Source organism: Cebus imitator, unplaced genomic scaffold (genome assembly GCF_001604975.1).
Source record: "Cebus imitator isolate Cc_AM_T3 unplaced genomic scaffold, Cebus_imitator-1.0 Scaffold187, whole genome shotgun sequence".
Lineage (NCBI taxonomy): Eukaryota > Metazoa > Chordata > Mammalia > Primates > Cebidae > Cebus > Cebus imitator.
Genome location: NW_016107502.1, coordinates 2930939 through 2956053, shown reverse-complemented (window position 1 = coordinate 2956053; position 25115 = coordinate 2930939). Strand labels below are relative to the sequence as shown.

The 25115-nt window shown below is 45.3% G+C and overlaps 1 protein-coding gene across 3 annotated transcripts in view; it reads right to left on the bottom strand.

Annotated features, from left to right (window-relative positions):
* The window catches only part of ANO2 (anoctamin 2), a 384342-nt gene that overhangs the window by 153623 nt on the left and 205604 nt on the right, over positions 1-25115 (bottom strand). For 2 of the 3 annotated variants that reach the window (XM_037744853.1, XM_037744855.1), the window contains 2 exons: positions 18981-18992; positions 18649-18759 (listed from right to left, as the gene is read on the bottom strand). In XM_037744853.1, coding sequence (XP_037600781.1) covers positions 18649-18759; positions 18981-18992 — 123 coding nt within the window. The remainder of the gene's footprint in view (positions 1-18648; positions 18760-18980; positions 18993-25115) is intronic. The other variant, XM_037744854.1, reaches the window with a different exon arrangement.

Below are 25115 nucleotides of genomic sequence, written 5' to 3'. Positions count from 1 at the left end.
GGCAATGCTAAATCCGCCCTACCCTGGGTGCCAACGTTGTCATCAGCATTGTGACAACACAGGAATTAAGTAGCCAAGAGGGGTCAGTGTAAAGAGAGAAAGTTTATAAACCTTCCTGGAAGAAAGCTGGAAGGGGACACATGGTGGGCTCTGGGGAGCTGGGAACTCCTGGCTTGTTTATAGAACTGTCGTTACCAAGACGCAAACCGGCAGTCCAACCACCATCCAGATCTCAAGTTGCCAGACTCTTCTGCTGAATCCAAAACAAGGGAAACTCAGCTAGTCTTGAATCCTTGGTCTACCCAATAGGCCGAAAGGACTGAGGAGAACGAGTGTTCCCATCTCCACCCTTCCCCTCAGGACTCAGCTGGCCCAAAGATGCTAACCTCATTTTTCTGGTGACCCTCTATCTGCCAGCTCCCCAGTTCTGCCAGAGAAAGGAGACAGAGGAGAGATGTTAAAACTGGAAGAAACAAAATCCAATATCAGGATCTGGCCCAGAGCCGGTAACTCTGAGTAACCCCCTGCTTCTCCTAGTCCTGCCTGTATTCTCTTTCACTGCCAATTGTTTAAAGTTCTGGCCCATTCTTTTCACTTTCCCACAAGCAGATTATCTGCCACTCTACCAGATCACTCCAGAGTGAGCTTTGTCTGGCAAAGGCTCGAAGGACACAGAATCATTTTAGCCTAATTCACATTAGGCCCCAACCTCTGCTTATGTGTCCAAGTCTCAGAGTCTAGAGGAAGGTCAAGGAGGAGCCTCAGATACAACACACTCCCCTTCCTATCCTCCAAATGTGGATTAAATTAGAACAGAGAAAGCAGGGAGACTGACCCCAGCATCTCTAGCTGGACCTAAGAAGTTGGCAGGTTATACACCAAGCACAAGAAACATCAGCCAAGCACGACAACTGACAACCTGGGTGCCACTGCCATCTTTGTTTCCTGCCTGTAACTCCAGAGAGCTAGAAATGCCATAGAATACTCCAGTTATGAGATAAAGGCTAAAAAATTATGCACAATTGGGTTTTGATATGGTGCTCACTGTGGTCCATGAGGAGTAGCTGCTGTTGTTCCTTCTGCTCCTCTTTCTCCTCCTATTCTTTCCCTTTATTCTTCTCCTCCTCCTTCTTCCTTCTCCTCTTCTTGTGCTCTTTTAATAAGGTCTGCTTATTTTAGACGTGATTAGGAATTTACATTTTCAGAATTTCAAAGGTGCCCAGTTTAGATTCACAACATGAAATAGTTAAGAATGTGAAGAGCCACTAGCCTAAACTGTATAAGACTGGGAAGGCAGATAGGGAAAAGCACAAAACACATTCCAGATTCAAAGGGCCCTATCCGATTTGTTTTGGGGTTTCTGCTGCATTTTCGTGATTCAACAAAAGGGTGTGAAGGCACACCCTAGGTTCTATGGGGAGATAAAGTGACTATCTATGGGAGTTCCCTGTCAAATGAAGAATGATACTAAAGTAAAGAACATCATATTAAAGCATTTATCAAGTGCTCTTCTGTGGATTAATAATATTTTCCATAGGTCAATACTGTTTGTGTGTACATGTTGTAAAGCTGAAAAAAAAAAAATCGGCATCCAAACAATAAGAAAAATGTTCCCTTTCTCAGAAGTCGGACGGACCCTACTTGTCCTCTAAATTGTTTCCAGAAGTTAAAGTTATTGAAGGGAGGTTCATACATTTTTTGGTTGATCATTTACCAACCAGGACACATTTCCTCTTGGAGCTAAAGCCACAGCTCACCATTTGTCTCACTGATTCCCCTGCCAAAACCTGGCCTTAGTCCAAATGATAAATGACTTCATTGAAGAGTTCTTGATCCATCCATTGTCCAGAATCCTCTTTATACACTAGTGATGGGATCAGAAGACGTGGACAGTTCCAGGATTTGATACAAGTGACCCATCCATTCCCAAGATTAGATAAATTTCTCCCTGGCCAGAACTGGACCCTAACATCTACGATGATGACCCATCTATACTCCAGAACATCTGTTCTCCCCATGACACAGGCAAGAAGAGCAATGGCCTCCTGCTCTCCCGGAGAGGCACCTGTCAATGGGAGAGCTCTCGGACATGAATTAAGTGACCTGATTCAACTTCACGAGAAAAAGCAATTATATTAAAGTTGCCGCTCCATACTGGTGATATGTTGAAGGTCAAATCTGTGTAGTTCCTGCAGCAAGCACAAAAACCTAGGCAAAGGGGAACCCAGAAACCAAATAAAGACCTTGAGCTTCTGGTAATCTATCCCCCTGATATAGCGCTCCTGAAATAGCCCGAAATTCAGGAAATAACATAAGCACAAGTGCGTTAATGACATGTCTAACCATTGGGCAAGGGCTAATAAATCCATATGATCAAATATTAGGCAATTATTAAAATCATACTAATAAATCGTGTTAGTAAGATTGATAAACTCTTATGTTTTGAGACTAATTTTAAAAATCATGATACAAAATGAAGTATTCAACAATGTTTCCATTTATATTAAAAAGGGGTTACAATGGTCTGTCTAGGAGGTGAAATAATAGCTGATTTACTTTTCTTCTTTATACTTTACTTCCCTTCTTAGGTTTTCCACACTTAGCACATATTACTTTTATACTCTAAGAAATAAAAGCTATTTAATTGGACTAAGCCATGGTCTAGGGGGCAGGTGATAAACTCCTTGAGGGAGGATGTGCTGAGCCAAAAGGTGGCTAGATCCCAGATTTATTGTGCTAATCACTGAACCCTTCCCCACACTCAAGCACGGGGGGTGGGAGGCCCCAGTGTGGCCCCTGGCTCCTTCCATCCTGCGGTCCAGTCTCTCTGGTTGCCAGCAAGCTGTTTCATGACTCACTACAAGCTGCTGGGTTGGTCACCTCCCTTGAAATAACCCAGCTGGCAAAGAGCACACAGTGGTGCTGGGAGAATTAATTCATTCATGTTTATAGACAAGCTTGCTGAGATTCTTGGATGGGAGTCTTTCCATGCTAAGGAGTGCAAGTATTCAGCTGAGTACATTTCCGGGGCAAATTTCCTGCCACAAATTCTCTAAACTCAACGCAGATGCCCAAATTCAGGACAAAATTTATGTAAGCTGGCTGACAGACCATGCACCATTATAATAAAAATGAATTGGATGTCAAATATCTACAGGCAACTGAACACTTCCACCTCTAGTCTTCCTGGAGAATCACAAAGCTAGATCCAACAGGCCCAGAGGTGGACGAATTCTAGGCCATTGATGGGCAGAAGAATTTCTTGGCCCTGGTTGGGCAGTAACTCTTCCAAGCTTATGTAAAATATCTCCCACCACAGTCACATAAAGGATCCAAAGGCGCCATGGAAATCAATACAGGCCCATGGCCCTAGACCAAGCCTAAATGAAACGATGATGCAGAGGAGCATAAATGTGGCATTGGAATACTGGGGAAACAAGTGAAGCATTTTTTAAGAAAAGTACCAGCACCAGCTCCCCAGATGCAGAGTTGACTTTGGACAATCTGTGGATGAAGAATGACTGGTGAAGCGAATCGTTCCATTGCAAAGGCCAGCATTCAGCTCAGGCTGTGCCGCAGCTGGCTTCTGACAGGCAGAAATGACAGGCATGAAGAGTATGTGGGAACTGTGCAGAGGCCCAGCACAGAGCAAGGCCTGGGATAGCTCTTCCTTCCCCCACCTCCTACCAGTTGGAGGACAAGCTGGTGCATGTTTGTCAGAGAAAATGGAATACCCACATTGATCCAGAGGGTATGGAATTGCATAGCAGAGGTTCTCTTCTAACTGTACCTCAGGGATTTCAGCTGAAAGCCAAGGTAACAGAAATAAGGAAGACCCCGAGGGAGTTGGTTTTGGACATCTTGTCTCAGACGTTTGATGTAAAGAGATGAGAGAGGCAGAAGCCTAGTTAAATGACAGATCACCTCCCTCCCTGCAGCAACACCCTGATTCTGTTCCCCAAACTTGAAGGCTGCATAAGACACATGAGTATCTTAACATCCTGGGCTTATTCGTCCCATGAAAGCGGCTACTGCTCCTGCCTCCAGAAGTTGCCCCTAGCACCTCCACTGACCCCATTTTCAGGGCGTGTTTCACTTTGTACTCCAGATCTGCCTGGGTGGAATGACAGCACGTCATTCTCCTTGCAGGCAGGAGCCTAGAAATATTAAACACATTCATTGATCTGATCTTGGGTGTTCAAAAAAAAAAAATGGAAATATAGGCCCTGTGTTCTTGGGGAATGTCATGGATTAAGTTAGCTCTAAATGAAACCAACTCTAAGGAAGTAACCCAGGGAACTGTTGACTTACATCAGCTTTTCTCTGGACTGCGTGCCCAGTTATTCATGACAATCTCACTTGGGCTGCCCCATCTGAAAGAAGAGCAGACCACATGGGCAGGCTTCTTTCTTTCCAGTAAGGTTGGGAGAATCAGTAAGGAAACCACCAAACACATGGGGAGTCCGGGGTTGGGGAGCTGCATGTTAGCACAGATTCAGATTGCTATTTCTTGTCATCTTGGCATTTGGGTTTGTGGAATAAATAAAAAGCCAACAGTCTAAATGGCAATAGCTTGAGAGAGAAAGAACGCAAATGTGCTCCAGGTTCTGAAGCATATTCTTCAGAATATAAGGACATATCCCTCACTGAAACAGAGCAAAAACGTCAAACGCTGGCAAGCCTAACTAAGGGGAAACAGCCAAAGGGCATCATGAAGACGTGGTGCCTCCTCTAAGATCCCATAGGATCAAGGCAGGCAGTTCATGGTCCTTCCGCTGCTGAACAGAAGGACGCAAAGCACAGGAACAGCCCCTGGGATACCTCAGAGCAGGGGTGAACACAGGTGTGGAGTATGTTCCCCATTCTATCAACTATCCCTTCCCAAAAACATAGTTCCCCCTATGTCCATAGAAATTCCTGGAGTCTGCTCTGGAGATGACCAAGCGAACAGTCATGTAGCAGGGAGAGCAAAGGAGTGGAGGGGAGGAGGAAAACACGTTTATCTCAGGTCAAGGATTACAATTAGTGCCTATCATTTCTCTGTTTACCCCCACACCTGCCATTTCCTGGTCCAATACATAATGCAAGTGGAGTGGATCTCTGAAGGTCCATTTCTCAGAATCCCTTGCCAACTGGCTTCTGGCTAGATTCAGTCAATAGAAGGTACTAGTGCCAGACTGGCGGGTAGGCAGACGGAAAAGGAACAGAGAGCATCCCTCTCCTCTCTCTATCTGCTTCATGCAGTGGCTGCAACTCTTCATACACCATTACCTGCTAGACCGCCCTTTCCTTGGCGGCCCCAACTTCCACCATGCAGTTTCTGCATGGTTCCAGTTCCCACCAGGCCACCTCCTACTGATGGGAGGTACCCCAGCTTCCTGCTGATGCTGTCTCTGGGTTGCTTCCCCATCCTTGTTTAGCTTGTCGGCCCTTCTGACACCTTCCTAGCTAGCTCTTTATATTCAATTCCCTCTACTGAACTCCAGGATTTCTGATTTCAGATTCCAGATCCGGACTCATGCGCTTTAGGTCTTAGGAGACCCTGATACAGTAGGTGTCTGCCCTAAATCCCCTCAAGGCTTACCAGGATAATTTTGAGTCCAACTTCCAACTGCCAGCACCTTCATTTCTTTGCCTAGAGGTTTCTTTTTGGTGGTCTGAGCCTTCTCTTCCCATGTGTACATTCAAGGAAGACTAGAAGTACAGGAGAATTAAGATACGCACACTCACACTCAGAGCTGCCCACAACAATGACTGACAGGACCTCGGATAAACTCAGCTCTCTGCCTGCTCTGGTTTGAATATATGCGTCCCTGCAGAATTCCTATGTTGGAACTTAAACCCCAAGGTGATGGTGTTAAGAGATAGGGTCTTTGAGAAGTGTTTAAGTCCTGAGAACCTCTGACCTACGAACGGATTCCTGATCTGAAAAAAGAAGGAAGCACTCTAGTGTCCTTTTACCACGTGAGAACACAGCAACAAGGCACCATCTTGGAAGCAGACAGCAGCCCTGATCAAGTATTGAATCTGCTGTGTCTTGATCGTAGACTTCCCTGCCTCCAGAACTGTGAGAAGTAAGTTACTGTTGTCTAGAAAGTACTCAGTCTAAAGTATTTCACTATAGCAAAAGAGACCAACTAAGACACTCACCCCTCATCCAATACCACTCTAAGGTGCACATTGGAAATCGGCTCCCAGAATTCCCAGAAGAACTAAGCTTCAGTTGTCCACAGTGGTAACCTGATTGACCAGGCACCCCTTCTGGGCTGCCTTCCCTTGTTTCTCTCACTTGCTCACTCCGCTGCTGGGGTGTCTACCTTCCCCAGAATTTTGCACTTGAATCACTAGCTCAGCGTCTGCATCTGGGAGAATCTAAAGGAAGGACACTTTTTTTTTTTTCCTTTTTGTGCTAGTTCTTTATTCTTCATGAAAGTTAAAGTAATGCTTGGAAAGAATGTGGGGTCCACTTAGTGACAGGACTGCAGATGATGTGGGCAGTAAGCCCCTTCTCACCAGAGAGAGCATGGCTGAGCAGGCTGTGGTGGTGGATGGAGAGGGAGGTTTCTGCAACAGGTAGCTGGCAATGATTGTCACAAGGGCATAGTCTCAAGGCCTCTGTTTCCCCATCCACAAAAGGGAAATCCCATCGGTGTTCTTTAAAAGCTCCTTTTGACCATCATGTCAAAAGAATTGCAGGGAGCTGGAACACATTTTGACCCTGGAGGAATTTTTGAAACCAGCACGTTTGAGTTTCTGGCACATTAAGGGAGAAAGAGCAAGGGAACCTGAGGGGCATGTGTGTGCTTCCTGTGAATTCTAAGGAAGTGAAATAATGACCTTGGCCCAGGCAGCAAAAGACAGATTTAATTTACGTGCTTCTGGCCATATTTGGAAAAATCATTTGAACCAAAAAAAGAAAAGTCCAAACTGCGAGTCAATTGTGCCTAACATCACACATCCCAATGGTATGTGCTGGCCTCTCCTAGCAGCTACGCTATTCCAACATTCCCAGTCATTGCACATATTTGGGCCTTGCGTTTTCCCAGAAGCCATGTAGGTCTGGTCTGAAATACCATCCCGAATCTGCCCAGCCTTAGCTCCGAGGCTGGCTCCACTGCTTCTCCTCCCCCACCACACTCTCATTTCGAAGGCTGCCCTGTCTCTCTCTAGCTTTGCTTCCATATCCGAGGCCTCGGGACTCTCCTTATTTGTAACTTCTTAATTTAGACCCCGGCCAGTAGAAATGTACACAGTGAGCAGAGGAGAAGGTCTTATTTTATCCAGAACTCTTGATGCTGAGAATCGACTCTCAGTTGAAGCGGGCCAGAGCCCTCAGTCTGATGGCCTAGGCCACCGGAGGAGTCCACTTGGGATGCATAATTCACATGCTCCCTGCGGGGAGATGTTTATGGACATATTCTACGCATCTCTGGTATCCTACTCCACGGAGCCCGAACCACACTGAAGACTGTAAGTAAAGCAATGTCTCCTGGATTAGAAGTTGTCGGGTTTATTTTTAAATCCCAAGGATTCGTAAAGATGCCCATGTTGAGAAACCTCAGTGCCCTCCTTCCGTGCACACTCACACACACACGCATGCACAAACATGCAGAGGCGGCAAGGAGAGAGACAGAGGATATACGCACGGGGGCAGATGCACTGTAAGGCCCAAGAGAGAAGTCCGTGGGAAGCCCAAGAGCGAGTGTGCGGGAAGCCAGCCTACCTGGCACTTTGCTAGCCCACAGTTTCCACGGGCTGTTGCCATCCCCAAATAAATTCCTGCAACTTTAAAACTCACTATTTATCTCTTTAAGCTTTCTGCTCTTGACTATCTGCTTTACTCTTAAATCTCTGTCAAACATACAAAGTTTTTTTGGTTTTTTGTTTCGTTTGTGGTTGTTCTTGTTGTTTAGGAGACAGAGTCTCGCTTTGTCACCCAGGTTTCAGTGCCGTGACACAATCACAGCTTACTGCAGCCTCTAACTCCTGGGCTCAAGCCATCTTCCTGCTTCAGGCTCCCGAGTAGCTGGAACTACAGGCCAATGCCACCATGCATGGCTAATTTTTTTTATTATTATTTATAGAGACAGGGTCTTACTACGTTGCCCAGGCTGGTCCCAAACTCCTGAGCTCAAGCAATCTGCTCACCTCAGCCTCCCAAAGTACTGGGATTACAGGCATGAGCCATTGTGCCCAACCTAGGAAGTTCGTTATGCAGCTGTTCCCAAACTTTCTTGGTTCACATTACCATTAAGGTCCCAGCAATTTTTATGCAATGCTCCTAGGCTAAAAGAAATACTTATTAGTTTCTTGTATTAAGTAGTTAAGTCCAAATAACTTAATAAGTAATTATGTCCTAACAAATCAATAGCTGTTGGGGAAAATACACATAAATTGAAATAAATAATAAATACTTTACTTCATTCTTAAACCTAAGTGCTAGCTAACAGGATGTGGGCACCTGTTAGACAACTTTGAGTTTTCTAATCTTGGTATCAGATTGAACAGCAACACTCACAATTCTTGTTCCACAATGATTTTTGTGCAGTTTTCACTGGCTGCAACCACTGAAAATTCAGCTTCACTAAAACATGATGACATTACAAAAAGAGTACTACATAACACTGGCAATAGTGTGTGGTGGTGGCGTACAGAGGTCAAGTAGTGCTGGGCTTCCCTAAGAAGTATTTAGTAATTCCACATCACTTCTGTGACTTTGCTGTGGCACCCTGGGGTGTCTTGGGTTATTGGGAACCATAGTCTGATGAAATCATTTGTCCATGGCTTGTGTGTGTGTGTGTGTGTGTACGTGTGTGTAAACGAACCCACGACCGGAGCCCAGAATAAATACAAATTTATACATGAATAAAGATGCAGCCGGACGCGGTGGTTCACACCTGTAATCACAATACTTTGGGAGGCCAAGGCAGGCGGATCACGAGGTCAAGAGATCAAGACCATCCTGGCCAACATGGTGAAACCCCATCTCTACTAAAAATACAAAAATTAGCTGGGCGTGGTGGCACACGCTTGTAGTCCCAGCTACTCAGGAGGCTGAGGCAGGAGAATTGCTTGAACCCGGGAGGGGAGGTTGCAGTGAGCCGAGATTGCGCCACTGCACTCCAGCCTGGCGCCTGGTGACGGAGCAAGACTCTGTCTCAAAAAAAAAAAGGGATGCATAGGACAAGCCCTGGAAGGGTGCATACCAAACCACTAGCTCTGGCTACTTCTATGGAGACAACATTGAGGGTAAAGAGGTCCAGGGAGACTTTTGTCAGAATGTTTCTGAAGATGCTTTCATGTATAATTTGTGTAATTATAAACAAAACAAAACAAAAAAATCCTTGCCATGTAAGAGTGCTAAATTCTGTTCAGAAAGGGTCAGTGCCAAACTCCAGCACGCTGTGGGTACGCTGTGGATGAGTGCTTCTCGTTCAGTCCCTGAAATTTTTTATGGCATTTTTTTCAACAGTCTTTCTTCCTTTCTCATTTCCCACGGCAGCAATTGTGAAGAGGTGGTAGTCAACCAGAATCACCGGTAGCTGTTCCCCAACTACCCCCCAAACCACCTCCCCAGAGTCCAGTGCTCACAGTTCACTCACAGCGCTGTGTGACGTTGGTGGTTGTTAAGGCTGGCTGTCCTTTAGGTAGTTTGGAGCAGCTGCTTGGAGGCTGCTAGTCAAAGACTGTATTTACCTGCCTTCTGCTCATCTAGGTGGAGCCTGGTGGCTAGTTTCCGCCAATGAGGGGAAGGGAGGCAGGATCCACTTCTAAATTTAAGTCCTAAAGTACCCCTAAGAAGATCCACACCCTAGACTGCCCACACCTCTACTCCCGCACTTCCTTGCTACATCCATTTCTCTGCTCCTTTGCTCTCCCATTTCTCTTAGCTGGGATGCCCCAGGGGCAGGGCAGGGGGTGTGACTGGGACTAGAGGTGAAAAAGAAACTCACTCCATGAGAGATTACAGAGATAGGGAGGGGCGGGGAGGGGCAGAGCAAGAAACAGACAGGGGAGCCAGAGCCAGAAACAACGCATTGTCAAAAATCAAAAAACAAAGTAAAAATTTAAAAAATAGCATGTAAAATTGTCAGGGTAACAATTCTACTTTTGTGACATAGGTTCCAGGGAGCTACATTTCCCCTGAAACGAAGTGACCTGTTTCATCGTCCTTATTACCAAACGTGAGAAGGGTAAGGGCAGTGTGCACAGATCCTCTGAAGCGCAGACTGCAGAGCTGAACCAACCCGCAGTCTCTCAGCCCTTATCAAACGGGCTCAGAGACTGGCCTGAGAACACAGGGGCCTGACTCCCCGAACGCCCTTCGGTTTGGGACAGAACCCAAGCCATTTTCTGCCAGTTATTCTTCAGCTCATGCAGGAGTCCAGGAGAGAACAAAGGTCCCAGGTGTCCTAACTCAGCCCTTAATAGTCAGAGTCCCACGGGGCGCAGTGGCTCATGCCTGTAATCCCAGCACTTGGGAGGCCAAGGCGGATGGTCATGACGTCAGGAGTTCGAGACCAGCCTAACCAACATGGAGAAACCCCGTCTCTACTAAAAATACAAAAATTAGCCAGGTGTGGTGGCGCGCACCTGTAGTCCCAGCTATTCAGCAGGCTGAGCCAGGAGAATCGCTAGAACCTGGAAGTGGAGGATGCAGTGAGCCAAGATCACGCCACTGCACTCTAGCCTAGGCGACAGAACGAGACTCCATCTCAAAAAAAAAAAAAAAAAAAAAAATAGCCAGAGTCCATGAAATGCCCGTGTAATAAGAATGCTTAGAGCCCTTAAGCACCAGGGCATAAACAGATTTCAGAAATGGAGCCAGGATCATAGCTCATCTCAGCTTCTCTTAATACAAGAATCTCTGGCAAACTGAGTCCTCTTTCTGTGCCCCAGCGTTTCCCTTTGCCAGTGAGAAATCCTAAGACGAGGCTGCGATAATTATTTTGATTCTTTATGTTTTTGACCCTCAAATGGTTACTCAGTCATTTAGTGCCTCAAAAGAGGGCAGGAGGGAACTTCGCTCTGCTCAAAGTATGTTCTGATAAACCACCCAAGGAATGAGTGGAAAGCCTAGACCCTGTCCCCCTTGTCGCAGAGTGAGAGGCAAGAGGGACCCTCGTTCCCTGCTGGCTGAGCCTTCCTTCTCCACGCACCCGCACGCTCTGTTGGACAATGTCTCAGCTTCTCATTGCTGTTGTCCCAGCCTCCGCAGAGGCCCTGCAATTATGCATAATTTATTCCACGTGTTTGTTGCACCTGCCAGAGGCGTCTGTTGTAAATGTTTCAGTGCTTTGACTTGAGTTTTCTTTTGAAATAATTGTCCCCAGGGTGATGAACTGAGCAGTAAATTAACACCCCTCTATCCAAGGCCTCCTCTGGGCTCCTGTTCCCTTCTAGCTGCAGTGATCCCCATAAAACATTCATTAAATGCAGCGCCGCAGGTGGCACAGGCAGGGAGGGGAGCGCCCAGGCCTGTGAACTGGCTAACTCAATAGATGGGTGACAAGTTCCATGAAGAAACTCCCAGGACTAGTTGAATAGGAGTTTGTTTTAAACACCTTTTCAGTGATATGTTTCACAGGAGAAGACTCCTTTAACCCACATTTGCCATCAGCCCCCAGCTCTGCTTGGTCATGTTCTTTGGATCTTGACACAAAAACACATTTTTGCTCCTCTTGGAAGCCTTCTGTTATCTGAGCCCATCTGTGTCACTGCAATGACACCATCACTCAGGCGTGCTCCCTCTCTTTGTCTCCCTCATACACACACACACACTGTAACATAATCTCACACCACTGGCACACTCTCACACACCCACTCACACACACACACACACACACTAACACAATCTCACACATGCTCACGCCACGGACACACCCGCTCACTCACACAAACACTCTCAACAGTTCAGGAATGGTCTAACAAGCTGACTATTGGTGTATTTATTCATTATGTCAGTGGTGAGCATTCCTTTGTTTCCTGTTAAATTTTTCTTTCTCTTCCCCGATAGCAAGGACTCCACTTGTAAATGATAGTGGCTAGTGGGTTCTAAAGTGACATCGGCTTATTGCCTGGAATTCCGTGCCAGCACTTTGCCGGTGGCTCTCAGATCGATTCTGCTGTTCCTTTCCTCTGCTCCACGCTGCAGGGAACTGACCCCAAAAACTGTATTTCCTGGAATAACTCATCAACTGACATTAGGTTAGGTCTGGCCAATGGGAGGTACTGATGAGAGCCTGGGAAGCAGAAGAGGGAAATTCAGAGTATTTCTCCCCCACTTTTTCCATCTGCTCCAGATGTCATCTCCTCCAGGATTCCAGCTCCCACTGGGTGGTCCTGGCTCCTGAGCTCTGGTAAGACCATTTCCACTGCTGTCCTTGCAGCCCCAAGGTGGTGCCCACTTCCTGCCATGCTAACCTCTGCTGCCTCACTGTCTTTCTTGCCTCAGCATCCCTTTTTCTAACACCTTCAGAATTAGCTCTTCGTAATGTCCCGCTGCTGACCTGCGTAGCATGAGCTTTGCCTTCTTACTGTACTCTAACTAATACAAAGTTTATTGGAAGCAAAGGAGGCCTGGGCAGAGAAAGCACTGAGTGGAAGGTTAGAGGGATGAGAGGCAAAGACCAGCACTGCTCCTCAGCTTGCCAGCTCCAGCACCTTGCCATCTGCACTCAGCTTTGAGCTTTGCCATCTTGTAGGAACAGAGAGAAATGATGCCCTGCTGGGAAACTTAAGAAAACCTCCAAATCTGTCCAGAATAGAGCAGTCTAGAAAAGATTCAGACTGATTTAGGGGAAAAAAAACCCAGGCTATTCTTTTATTAAAAATTCCAGATTCAGTATTCTTTCTTTAAAATACGCTATATATCTGTGTTTATATTCCTGAATTTTCCCTACTGTCTGCTGAACCTCTAGCCGTAAACTGAGCTGATTCTCCCCACTGTTGTCTTCAGTGGAAATAGAGCTTCACCCCACTAAAATTTATACAAAACCACTAATGTAGGGTGCCTCGTTTGTCTCTCACCCATCTTTCCAGTGAATACCACAGTCCTTTTGCCTTTACTTTAGGAAAGAAGAATCAAACGTGACTTTGTAGGATTGTTTGAGGATCCGTTGAAGGAAAATGTTCAATAGACACAGGAGCAAGAAGTTAAGAGCATTGTTTTTAAGTCAGACTGCCTGGTATGGACTCTGGCTCCACCATGCATTATCACCGAGCAACTTATGTTCCCCTGTAGACCTCAGCCTTCTCATCTGTGAGTTGGGGATCATAACAATTTTGAGACTTAAAGGAAATAATATCTGTAAAGCTTTGCATATTATGTATAAGCACTCCATAAATGTTACTTATAATTTTATCATTGTCAACAGCTTCCTATGCCCACATCCTTCAAAATCAATGAGAAGACATAAGAACCAAGTTACTATCATATCAGATAAATAAGGGACAGTCCAATACCCCAAACTGATGAGTTAATGACCAACATCATCTCTGCACATCAGCAAAGAAAACTGCTGACTCTCAGAACTGGAGAGGCTGTATAATCTAATCTCCCTACATGACAGCTGAGGTGGAAGAGACGCAGAAGGCTCAGCTGCATGGTGGTGGTACCATAACTCCTACCCCAGGGTCCTAATATATGGTTATTACCTCATTACAGTTCAGAACATTTCATTTCAGATCAGCATCAGGTTGATGTGATGTGAATTGCTCTCAAGGAAGCTGATACGGTTTGGATACGTGTTTCCCCCCAAATGTCATGTTTTTTTTTTTTTTTTTTTTTTTTGAGACGGAGTTTCGCTCTTGTTACCCAGGCTGGAGTGCAATGGCACGATCTCGGCTCACCGCAACCTCCACCTCCTGGGTTCAGGCAATTCTCCTGCCTCAGCCTCCTGAGCAGCTGGGACTACAGGCACGTGCCACCATGCCCAGCTAATGTTTTGTAGTTGTAGTAGAGACGGGGTTTCACCATGTTGACCAGGATGGTCTCGATCTCTTGACCTCGTGATCCACCCGCCTTGGCCTCCCAAAGTGCTGGGATTACAGGCTTGAGCCACCGCGCCCGGCCCCAAATGTCATGTTGAATAGAAATCCTCAATGCTGGAGGTGGAGACTGGTGTTTGGATCATGGGGCGGGGGGATCCATCATGGCTTGGTGCTGTCTTGGCAAAGGTGAGTGTGTTCTGTGAGATCTGGTCATTTTAAAGTGTGTGGCACCTCCCCCCATAACCCACTCCTCTTTCCCACTCCTGCTTTCACCAAGTGACATGCCTGCTCCCCCTTAGCCTCCTTAGAGCTGAGAAGATGCCACCACCATGCCTTCTGTAAACCCTACAGAACCGTCACGCAATTAAACCTCTCTTTTTAATAAATTACTCAGTCTCAGGTATTTATTTATAGCAATACAAGAGTGGCCTTAGAGAGAAACCTTAGAGAGAGAGCTTAAAACAAACCAAAAAAAAAAAAAAAAAAAAAAAAAAGAAGAAGGAAAGAAATTGCCTACAGCTAACATGAGACTTAATGGTGACTTAATGGTGAAAGACTAAATTTTTTTCTCCTATGATCAAAAACAAAGCAAGGAAGTCCATTATCACCACTGCTATTCAGCATTGTACAGGAGATTCTAATAAGGGCAATTAGGAAGTGAGCAGAGGGGGTGGGGATAAAATATATCCAGATTGACAAAAAGAAGTAAAACTATCTCTATTCAGATGACACAATCTCATAAATACAAAATCCTAAGGAATCCATTAAAAATTTTCAGAAAAGTTGTGGGATATGAGATCAAATATAGAAAAATCAATTATATTTCTATATTCTGTCAATGAATAATCCAAAAATAAAATTTAAAAAAACCACATTTTTAAATTTATTTATTTTACTTTAGGTGCACACTATATCTGGCATTTCCCCCCGTGTTGTCCCTCCCCACCCCCCTCTGTCTCTCCCCTACCCCCCCAACTGCCCCCAGTGTGTGATGCTCCTCTCCCTGAGTCCTTCTTTCTAAATTAGTCTATAGATTCAACTCAATCCCTACCAAAACCTCAGCTTGTTTCCTTATAGACATGGACAAGCTAGTCATGAAGCTCATATGGAAATGCAAAGCATCCAGAATTGTCAAAACCATTTTGAAAGAAAAGTACAAAGTCAGAGGACTTATGCCCTCAATTTCAAAACTTACTAAACAGGCACAGTAACCAAGACAGGGTGGTACTACATAAGAGCAGACATAGAGATCGATGGAATAGAATTGATGCCCGGAAAGAAACTCTTACATTTATGGTCAACTGACTTTTGATAAGGGTGTCAAGATAATTCAATGAGGAAAACAGTCTGTTCAACAAATGGTGCTGGGACAACTGAATATCTACATGCAGAAAAATACATTTGAATCCTCTCCTTAAATCATACACAAAAATTAACTCAAAATGGACCATACTCCTAACTATAAGTGTTAAAACTATAAAAGTCTTAGAAGAAAAACTAGAAATATCTTAATGACATTGGATTAGGCAAGGTTCCATAGATAGAACACAAAAGCGTAAGTGACAAAACTAGATAAATTGACCTATTTCAAAATTAAAATCTATGCTTCAAATAATCTCATCAATAAAATGAGAAGACAATCTACAGACTTAAAGAAACTATTTCTACATCCTATTATTTGATAAGACTGGTATTCTAAGCAGATAAAGAACTTCATGTATCCCAAATATAGAAAGAACTTCATATATTCCAAATACACAAATAACTCTTACAACCTGACAATCAAAAGCCAATTAACCCAATATTTTTAAGAGGCAAAGGATTTGAATAGATATTTTTCCAGAGAAGACATGCAAATGACCAATAAGCACATGAAAAGATGATCACATCATTAGTCATTAGGGAAATGCAAGTTAAAACTACAATGAAATACCACGTCACACCACTAGGATGGTTAAGTTCAAAAAGCGGAAAATAAGTGTTGGTGAGGATGTGGGGATGCTGGAAACCTCAAAAACTGCTGGTTGGAATGTAAAATAATACAGCCACTTTGGAAAATAGTATGGCAGTTCTTTAAAAGGTTAAACACAGGGTTACCATATGACCCAGCAATTCTACCCCTAGGTATATACCCAAGAGAAATGAAAGCATATAGCCAAAAAAAACAAAAACAAATTTGTACACAAACGTTTATGGCAGCATTATTCATAATAGCGCGAAAGTGGAGACCACTCAAATGTCCATCAACTGCATGGGTAAGTAAAATGAGGCAAATCCAAAATATGGAATATTATTTGGCAATAAAAAAGGATGAAGTGCTGATATATGCCACAGCATGGGTGAATCCTAAAAAGAAAGTGTTGTTAAGTGAAAGAAGGAAAGGACCGCATATTCTATGATTCAATTTACATGAAAGTCCAGAATAGGCAAATCTACAAGACAGAAAGTAGGTCAGTTATTAACCACGACTTGGCAATTATTGGGTACAGGATTTCTTTTCGGGATAATAAAAATGTTTTAAACATAAATTGTGTAGATAATTGCACAAATCTGTGAATGCATTAAAAACAACTGAATTGTATACTTTACACGGGGGAATTTTAGGGTATAAAATTAAATCTCAATAGAGATGTTTAAAAAGTCAATGGACTTGGTATCTTTAAAATTAAAGAGGAGGAAAAAAGCTAATAAAACTTGGGGATCAGGCAGAGCTGGGTTTGATTACCAGCTTCTACACAACTAGCTATGTGATCTTAAGAAAATTCCTGTACCACTCTGGGCCTCAGTAAATGGTAGCTTTTTTTACTGTGCAGCAGGAAGGAAAGTAAGGAAAGGTAGGGCTATGCAGCATCAGGGTTACAGTGAAGGCAGAACCAAGGTGATCTTCTGGAATGAAACAAGCACATCCAAGACCACCCACTAGAATTTGATTCTTTAGCCCCTGTCTATTCCCCAGAAGAAAAGATGCCTTTCCTAAATATTCCATATGCAATGGGGCCCCGGCAGCGATGTTATGCAGTGGTTAGTGACTACAACACTTCCTGCAGACAAGAGCAGCACCCATCCTTACCTCTCACCTATGGCTGGATTTGGCAAGAAAGAAGCATTCCCAATGTTAAAGAAACTGAGGGAACACAATAAGGATTCTGACAATCAAATTCTAGGCCATTTGTATCTTACACTGCTCATCTGAGAAGGTCATTTCCCCCCAGTGCCCATAAGGCATTAGATGCTTTGAGCTTTGCATTCTCAACACTGTAATGAAAATAGATGTTGAATGCTACAACATAAACATATGTATCATTCATAATGCATTCAGATTGTTTTTAATTATTCATGGTTCCTGAAAGTTATTTGACCAATCATGCATATATACACAAGCAATGTTTATATTAGAACCACAGCCTCAGTGTATGCAGTTCCAGCTCCTCGGCATTCCCGTCTATGGAATTAAAATTAAATGAGTCAGTGGTCAATAAAAGTTACATGTGATTTCCATAAAATTATCCATTGTATATTGCTATGGGGTGGAGAAAGAAGTTTGCATGGCATTGCCAAAGCTGACAGAACACAGAATGCTTGCTTTCTGATGAGGGTGGCAGTGACGATTAGTCTTTCCTAAGAATGAATTCATTATTTCCCTGAATAATTGGTGGTCTTGGACTTGCTCTTCATCTAGGAAAAAAATAACTCAGAGGGCCACCCTCTCTGTTCTGTTTAAGTTGTTTTCTTAAAAAAAAAAAAATGCCAGTATTCTGGGCTCGAAAACACCACATTCTTCTGTTTTGATGCTTGCATAAATTTGCATGTTAACATGAATGGTTCCAACTTAAAGAATGTAAAATGAAATGAAATTTGAATTCAAATCCAAGATGGAGACAAGATACATCTAAAAGCAACAGATTTTCAATCTAGTGGATTTTTTTTCAAGAACCAGATTAAGAAAGACATAAAATCTCTCTCTCTCTCTCTCTCTCTCTTTCTCTCTCTCTTCCCCCCCTCTCAAAGAAGGGTGGCACACAGAGACAGGTATTTCAAAGAGCCACTTCTTGCTTTCTCCTTTGATTTTCCCCTTGCAGCCGAAGGCTGTATGGTATAGTGGTCAGGTACACAGACTAATAGACCTGCACTGGAATTCCAGATCCACCTACAATTTACTGGCTGTGTGACCTCTGGCAAATGACTTAATGTTTTTTCATGAGTCTTCATTTACCTAGCAATAGTACCTGCTTCACAGACTTATTGTGAGATACTGTAATGCCACTTAGAACAGTGTCTAACATAGAGCAAGCGTTCAAGAAGGGTTGGCCTCAGTGAGTGGCTGGGATGGTGGGGTACTGAGTATTTAGATGATGGTGAATACTAAATAATATTTAGATGATGGTAGGAGCCAGGCCTGAAGCAGTTTCTCCTCCAAACTGCCTTCCCATTTTGACCAGATAGCACTGCCCTGGAAAGAAAGGTCAAGTCATATGAAAGCCCATTTGCCCATGATCTCTGGCTGTAGGACAATGAGGGATGTCATGCTCTTATCTATCCTGCCCCACATCAACCCCTTCCCAAGCCCAGTCTTTCTTCACTAAGATGTGCCAAACAAAATGACAACAGGATGTCAATAAGTAAGGAGGACCATGACCAGCAAGCGCCATCTCATACCTCATCGTCACACTCCGTCGTGTTTGTGTCTAATTTCTGGACAGCCGACTTGTTGCTCTCCTTTAGCATTTTCTCTCGAACTCTGGTTTCATACTCAGGCCTGGAATGTTCCTAAACCAAAGAGCAGAGAGTGGTTGGTAAGCAGAAGGAAGAGTGGCCTTGGCCTGCAGGTAATAACCAGACACAGGTACATTAACGTCAGTGTTTAGGATTGGACACTATTGAATATGAACACAATCACAAGGCGTCTAGATGTCACATCCTAACAAGAACACAACGTGAGGAAGAGACAGGGGGACACACAACATTCGTTATCACACTGAAAACCAAACCTGGGCACGTTCCTGGGGACAGCATCGGTGTTCAGAAAAGAGAGAGGAAATGTTAACTGGATGATTGATACAAAGAGAGGCCCCAGGCTTTGCAGAGCAGTCTGACCAGAGGCACAGGGACATCCCTGGTCATCCCACCAACTATCGTCAGACCTCAAACTTTAACTTTCAACAAGCCAAGTCCCAGCTGGAGAAACAGATGTGCCCCACAGCTGGGAGTGAGGGCAACAACAAAACTCCTTCCCTGCACCATTATTCTGTGAGCCAAAATGGCGACCATTAAACATCAAAGTCAAGGGTGGCCATAGGGAATCTTAAAACTCACTTGCCTGGACCTGTTTCCTGTACAGCCTCAGTGAGTAACTCATTGGCAAGTACACCAATGCTCAAGAGACCTGGCTGGGCCATTCAGCAACGCAAACCTGAATTGTGAGTCATCAGGCATGGGAAAGAGCACCTAACTAATCCAGAGGACCATGGTCAAATCAGTGCAGATGCCGGGGGACGAAGATACATGACTCACTTCAAAGAAAATTTAACTGTGTACACCTGGCCTCACTGGCAGCTCTTCCTTACAGTTTCCAGCTCAAGAACAAACATCTACAGGTGTGAGGACTTCATGCTCCTGCATGGATAACTGCTGGGCGAGGATTCCGGCACTGGCTCACACTGGGCTCTGCTATTCAGGGAACACACATGTCCTTATCGCTGTCCACATGTCAGAGATTCCAAAGGTCAATGGGTCAGGCTCCTGACCTGTCTCTGGCTTTCCCAGGACATGCCATGATGTAGGAGAGGACAGACCATGTAAGTGACTAACAAGCATAACTAAAACAGCAGGTGGTGTCATTCAATTGTTTTTAAGGCTTTCAATTGTCACCCATTCTCCAAGGGGACGTCACTCCCACCCCTTCCAGGAGCCCTTCTCCAACTGCTGCAGCATACCTCCCAGGTGGGGTCTCCTCCCTCTCTGAATTCCTAGATCTTTATAGCTTATACCACACATGGTAGCTCTTCCTAGCTGTTCTGCATGTGAGAGTCTTCTTATCCTAACATAAGGATCAGCTACCTGTGCTATATTATTCTGTGTTTTATTATTGTGTATTATTCTTGGCACCACGCAGAACACATAGAAATCTCTCAATGCTTGTGAAGTGCACTTGATTTTGTCTCTCACCTTCATCCACTCTCCAACACAGCATTTCTTAAGGTGTGTGCCAAGATCATTTCAGCTATAAAAGGATTCCGAGATCTAAAAGACTGGAAAACACTATAAAGTATCGACTTCCTGAGAGTCACAACGAGCATATTAAAAACTCTGAAAAGTACTACTGTCAACATGCTTGCTTAATTTTCCTAAACCCATCATTTCCCACAGAGCAACTTTTGCCTGTAACAATTAATATCCTGCAGGAATACTTTGGGAAGTATGGTTTGAGGTTTTCCCCCATGGCCTCTGAAATTTGGTTGCTTTTCTTCTACATTATTCCAATGGGAGATTTTAATTAAAAACTGTAGCAGTACCTTTCAGTGGGTTCCAGAACATGGACTCTAAATCTCTTCAGGCCAGAGGAGCCTCTCCCACTTCATACCCTACACAGGGGCAGTGGGAGGCACTCCAGCTGACTGGCAGGATGTTTCTGATGATCTCTGGCTTTCCAGGACACGCCGCGGCGGTACACAGAGGAGTTTCCTTGAATGCCTCTAGATGTGCCTGTGGCTCACCTCCCCCCATGCTGGGCCCCAGTGCAGAGCCCCCATATCTTTTTTTTTTTTTTGAGATAGAGTCTCACTCTGTCACCCAGGCTGGAATGCAGTGGCATGATCTCAGCTCACTACAACCTCTACCTCCCGAGCTCAAAGGATTCTCCTGCCTCAGCCTCCGGAGTAGCTGGGACTACAGGCACATGCCACCATGCCCAGCTGATTTTTCTGTATTTTTAGTAAAGACAGGGTTTCAGCATGTTGGCCAGGCTGGTCTCGAACTCCCAAAGTGCTAGGATCATAAGCGTGTGTCACTGCACCCGGTCATAACCCTCACCTTTTTAAAACAAGCCTAGCTTCCTCAGTACTCGGACAGGAGTCCGAAACTCAAAGCAGAGACAAGATGCACTACACTCAACTGAAGCAGGCCTCACAAGGACCTCCCTGTTTGCAGCCAAGCAGGTGGGCTGAGATTATAGAATCCCTCAAAAGTGAACAACTGAGCTCCTGGCCAGGGTAGAATCCAGCCCCTGTGAGCGCTGCTTTGACACACACAGCCATGGGCAGATCAGCCTTATTCCTGATGTCCCCCAAACACAACAGCACTGGATGGGTAATCTGATGCCAAGTCATCACAGACCACCACCTCTCCCACCGAGACTCCGGGAACTGTTTCCATTTGGTCAGTCTACCCAGGAGCCAGCTGGGAGGAAGAACCCAAGCCTGCTCAGGACCACACTGGTCTCACCTAAAGAGGAAAGTCCAGAGATACATCCAACAAATGGCTTCAACCAAGAGTCATGAAGCACCTGCTATGCTCTGAGTTCTTTCCAGGCACTGAGACTATAGTGCCGGTCCTAGACACAAGATCCCTCATTCCCCGGAACTTATCTCCAAGTAGAGGAAAGTTATAGTGAGTAAACCAGCACACAAATGAGAAACTAGCAGATGAGGGTAAGAACAGCAGAAGAAATGAAGCAGGATGGCTGCTTCAGATTGGGGAGCTGGGGAAGGCCAATCTGAAGATGGCAATGTTTTCATTGAGACACAAAAGCCGAGAAAAGACAGGTGTCGCAGAGTCTGGGGGAAAAGCATTCTGTGCAGCAGGAATAGGCAGGGCAAAGACTGGAATGGGCTCGAGACAGAACGAAGGCCTAGGTAGCCAGAAGGTCTAAACAAGGAGGAGAATGACACGAGCCGAGGATGGAAAGGTAGGCAGAGGATTTGGTTTCCTATGAAAGCAGAAAGATGTCACTGAGGATATCTAAGCTCTGATGTGATACATGAGAGCTGGGAGAGAGACGGGTGGGCAGGATATCTGTGTTCAGATAAGGCCACACTGTCTAAAAGGCCTGGAATACCCCTGATGCGACAGAAGGTAAAGGGCAAGAGAGGCCCACTGAGTTGAAGATTATCCCATTTTAAAGGATGAAACTCTGGAGGTCTAGCAGATCTCCCTGCAACAAAGACAAACAGGATCAGATGAGTCCTTCAATAAGTCCCATGGTGGTGTCCACAGGTACACCCAGAGGCAGGCCTGCACCTGCCCAGGGGGTGGGCTCTTGGGCTTGCTTGCTGCCTTCCTTCCCTACCCTCATAAGAAAGCAGTCTCCAGTCTTCTTCTGGCTTCTCTCTGGTTTCCTAGCTGGACGCAGGCCCCACTGCTTGTTCTACCCCTCTTGGGGTGTCCCACCTGCTGGAGGCACCCAAGTGGGAGTACTGGAGGGTGCACAAGCTTTGGTGTATGTCAGTTGGCACTCTCCTTTCCCCAGGGAAGCAAGTGTTTCCTAGCAAATACCGTGGGGAAGAATGATGTCTTAAGGTTATAGACAGCTAGACTTGCAAGTATTCCTGATACTGGGAGGTGTCTGGGTAAAATAGAAAAACCTTCTAATCATGACTTTAAAGGATCCCTGCCTCCCTCCCTCCAATGCCCAAGTAACATCTGCCTTCTACTCACCCCTCATTTGAATGTAAGTTAAACACTTCATGTAAGTCCTAGGACCCTTGTTCGAGTCATTCATCCCTTGCTATCCTGACCTTCCTGCTTTCCCATGGCCTGAGAGACACAGATTAGCAATCAGGACCCTCCCTGACCTGGCCACCAAACCATGCTTTTTCCTTGTCACCACTGCATACTGAGTCCTGTCCCCTGCAGCCAACTTGGCTTTCAAGATATCTTGTTGTTGCCTATCTACACCCCTCACTTTCCAAGGTCAAGGCTTCTGCTGCTGTTTCTTTCTTGTGGGCGCCCCTTCTTCCCTTTGCTGCCCATTAAAAGCCAACCGGTCTTCAAAACCCTGATTTTTTTAAGCATTTCCTCTCTACATTAGCCAGAGCAATTTCTCTCGCACACTCTCCATTCTATTCTAAATATTTATAGACCAAAGAGCACCCTGCTGAATGCAGCTCCTTGGAGATCAGACACCATGCCTGAGACAGTTCCATATTCCATACAAAAACCTAGTATGTAGTAGATGCTTAATGGCCATATAGAGAACTGAACTGAAATGTATGTGTGCTAATCCAAACTAGAAATGCATTAAAGGAAAAGCTGAGGCTGGCCTGTGCACATGTGAGGCACGCCAATCATGCTACAGAACCAACCAGCCCTGCAGCAATCTCACACAGCGCTCTCATCCGGAATGTTTCCTCAGGCCCTGGGTAAACCCAGTCTTGGCCAGGCGCCTCTCAGCCAGCACATGAGCTCCTCAAATCGTGTACCTCCCAGGAAGTTACCATGGCTCATTGGGTTAAACAGATAAACAGGAAACCTGGCTACAGAAAGAAAAACGGATTATAATCTCACTCCTGCCAGGGGCTTGTTACAGAGATTTCAAGGGTATTGAGTTATAACTGATGCTTTTCTGATGGAGAGTGTGTGTTTACACTTGCTCTCTGACAGAGAGACGTGAGGGCTTCCTGGACTCTACTCAGCAGACACACTTAGCTTGTCTCTGGCCCCACACAGACTTGGATGCCAGGATGCATCATCTCTTTTTTGGAAACATTCTAGCCCCCAGCATTAGGGGAGAAGGCACTGTACCCTACCCACCTACCCCAACCTCCCTCTCTGCCTCTCTCATATATATGGGGCATGTTTCAGCTAAATCAAATGGGACCGATAATACAAAGATGTCCCTACTAGATCACCCACATTCAAACTTCAATAGTTTTTCCTATTGTAAGGACCAGTTTGGCCATTTTTCTGCAAGAAACGCAACTGTCTTTATTATTCTCTGTTGCTTATCTTCCTAAATAATTTGAATCCTCTCCGAAGGCAGAATACGTATGTATATTCTCTCTCTCAGCACAGAGTTCATGATAGTATTAGTCTCAGGGTATAGCCTCAATCCCTAGGACTGGAGTAGAGTGGGTGTGTGTACCCAATATATGGTAATGCAGTGGGGTGGAGCAGGATGGGGTGCAGTTGAGTGAGGACCCATGGGAGGTGGAGAAAAGCTACATCACTGCGTCTCCCCTTCCAGCACTCTCAGTCAGCACAACCTGCATGGGTAGATTCCATTCCACGCAGCTGCCCTGTGGCTCCTGCCATCCCTCGGCCCACCTGCTCAAAGGCAAGTAGACTACTTACGGCGTTAAGGAGAAGAAATGGTAACATTCCACAGACATGGGGACATACAGGCTGGGAAGAGACTAAATTAGGAATTTCGTTTTTTCTCATAAAGTTTCAGAGTCACAAGGTCCGAGGTCCTGAGTCCAAGGCAATCACTGCAGGAGAGTAAGGAGCAGGCTTGTGTTCCACATAGCCACCTTACTGCTGTGGCCAGACCTTGCAAGTGGGTACGCAGGCAACTGAAAGTGCCTCCTGGTCCTTCTGGACACAGCTCTCAGCCCCCTCACCCACGATGTCCTCACTATCGAGAGTCTCTGCCTGATACTCCATCCATGGTGGCACACGGCATCAGGAGGCCTTGAAGGTTTTAGTGGTCAGAACAGAGGGGTTTGCTGAGCTTGGAAGTGAAAGAAGAGGGAAGGAGGGCTGAGTGGCAGTAGGGTTGCTGTCCGGAGGAGCGGGAGTTATAGTGGGAATAGATCACGGGAGCAAACACGACATACAACCCATCATCAGCTCACCAGCATCGAGAATGGGGGGCTAGTCCTCAGAAGAGCCATGAGGGAAGGCTGATGCATTTGCATTATTTAAAGATCATCTGTCCAGAACACTGCTCTAGAAGAACCCACCCTTTTCCCTTAGCTCACGCCTCCCAACACCAGTTTCATACACAGTGCACAGGCTTACACCACAGAGGATTAGTGGTTCTTCCCTCTTTCACAGACATCAAAGGCAACCAGCACCTGACACCCCTGCCTCTCCTTTGACCCTCAGGAGGCTCTCAGGGCATTCTCACATATACCTGATTCTCCAGCTTTATGATCTCAAGATTACCTCTTGCCTCTTGTTCTTGC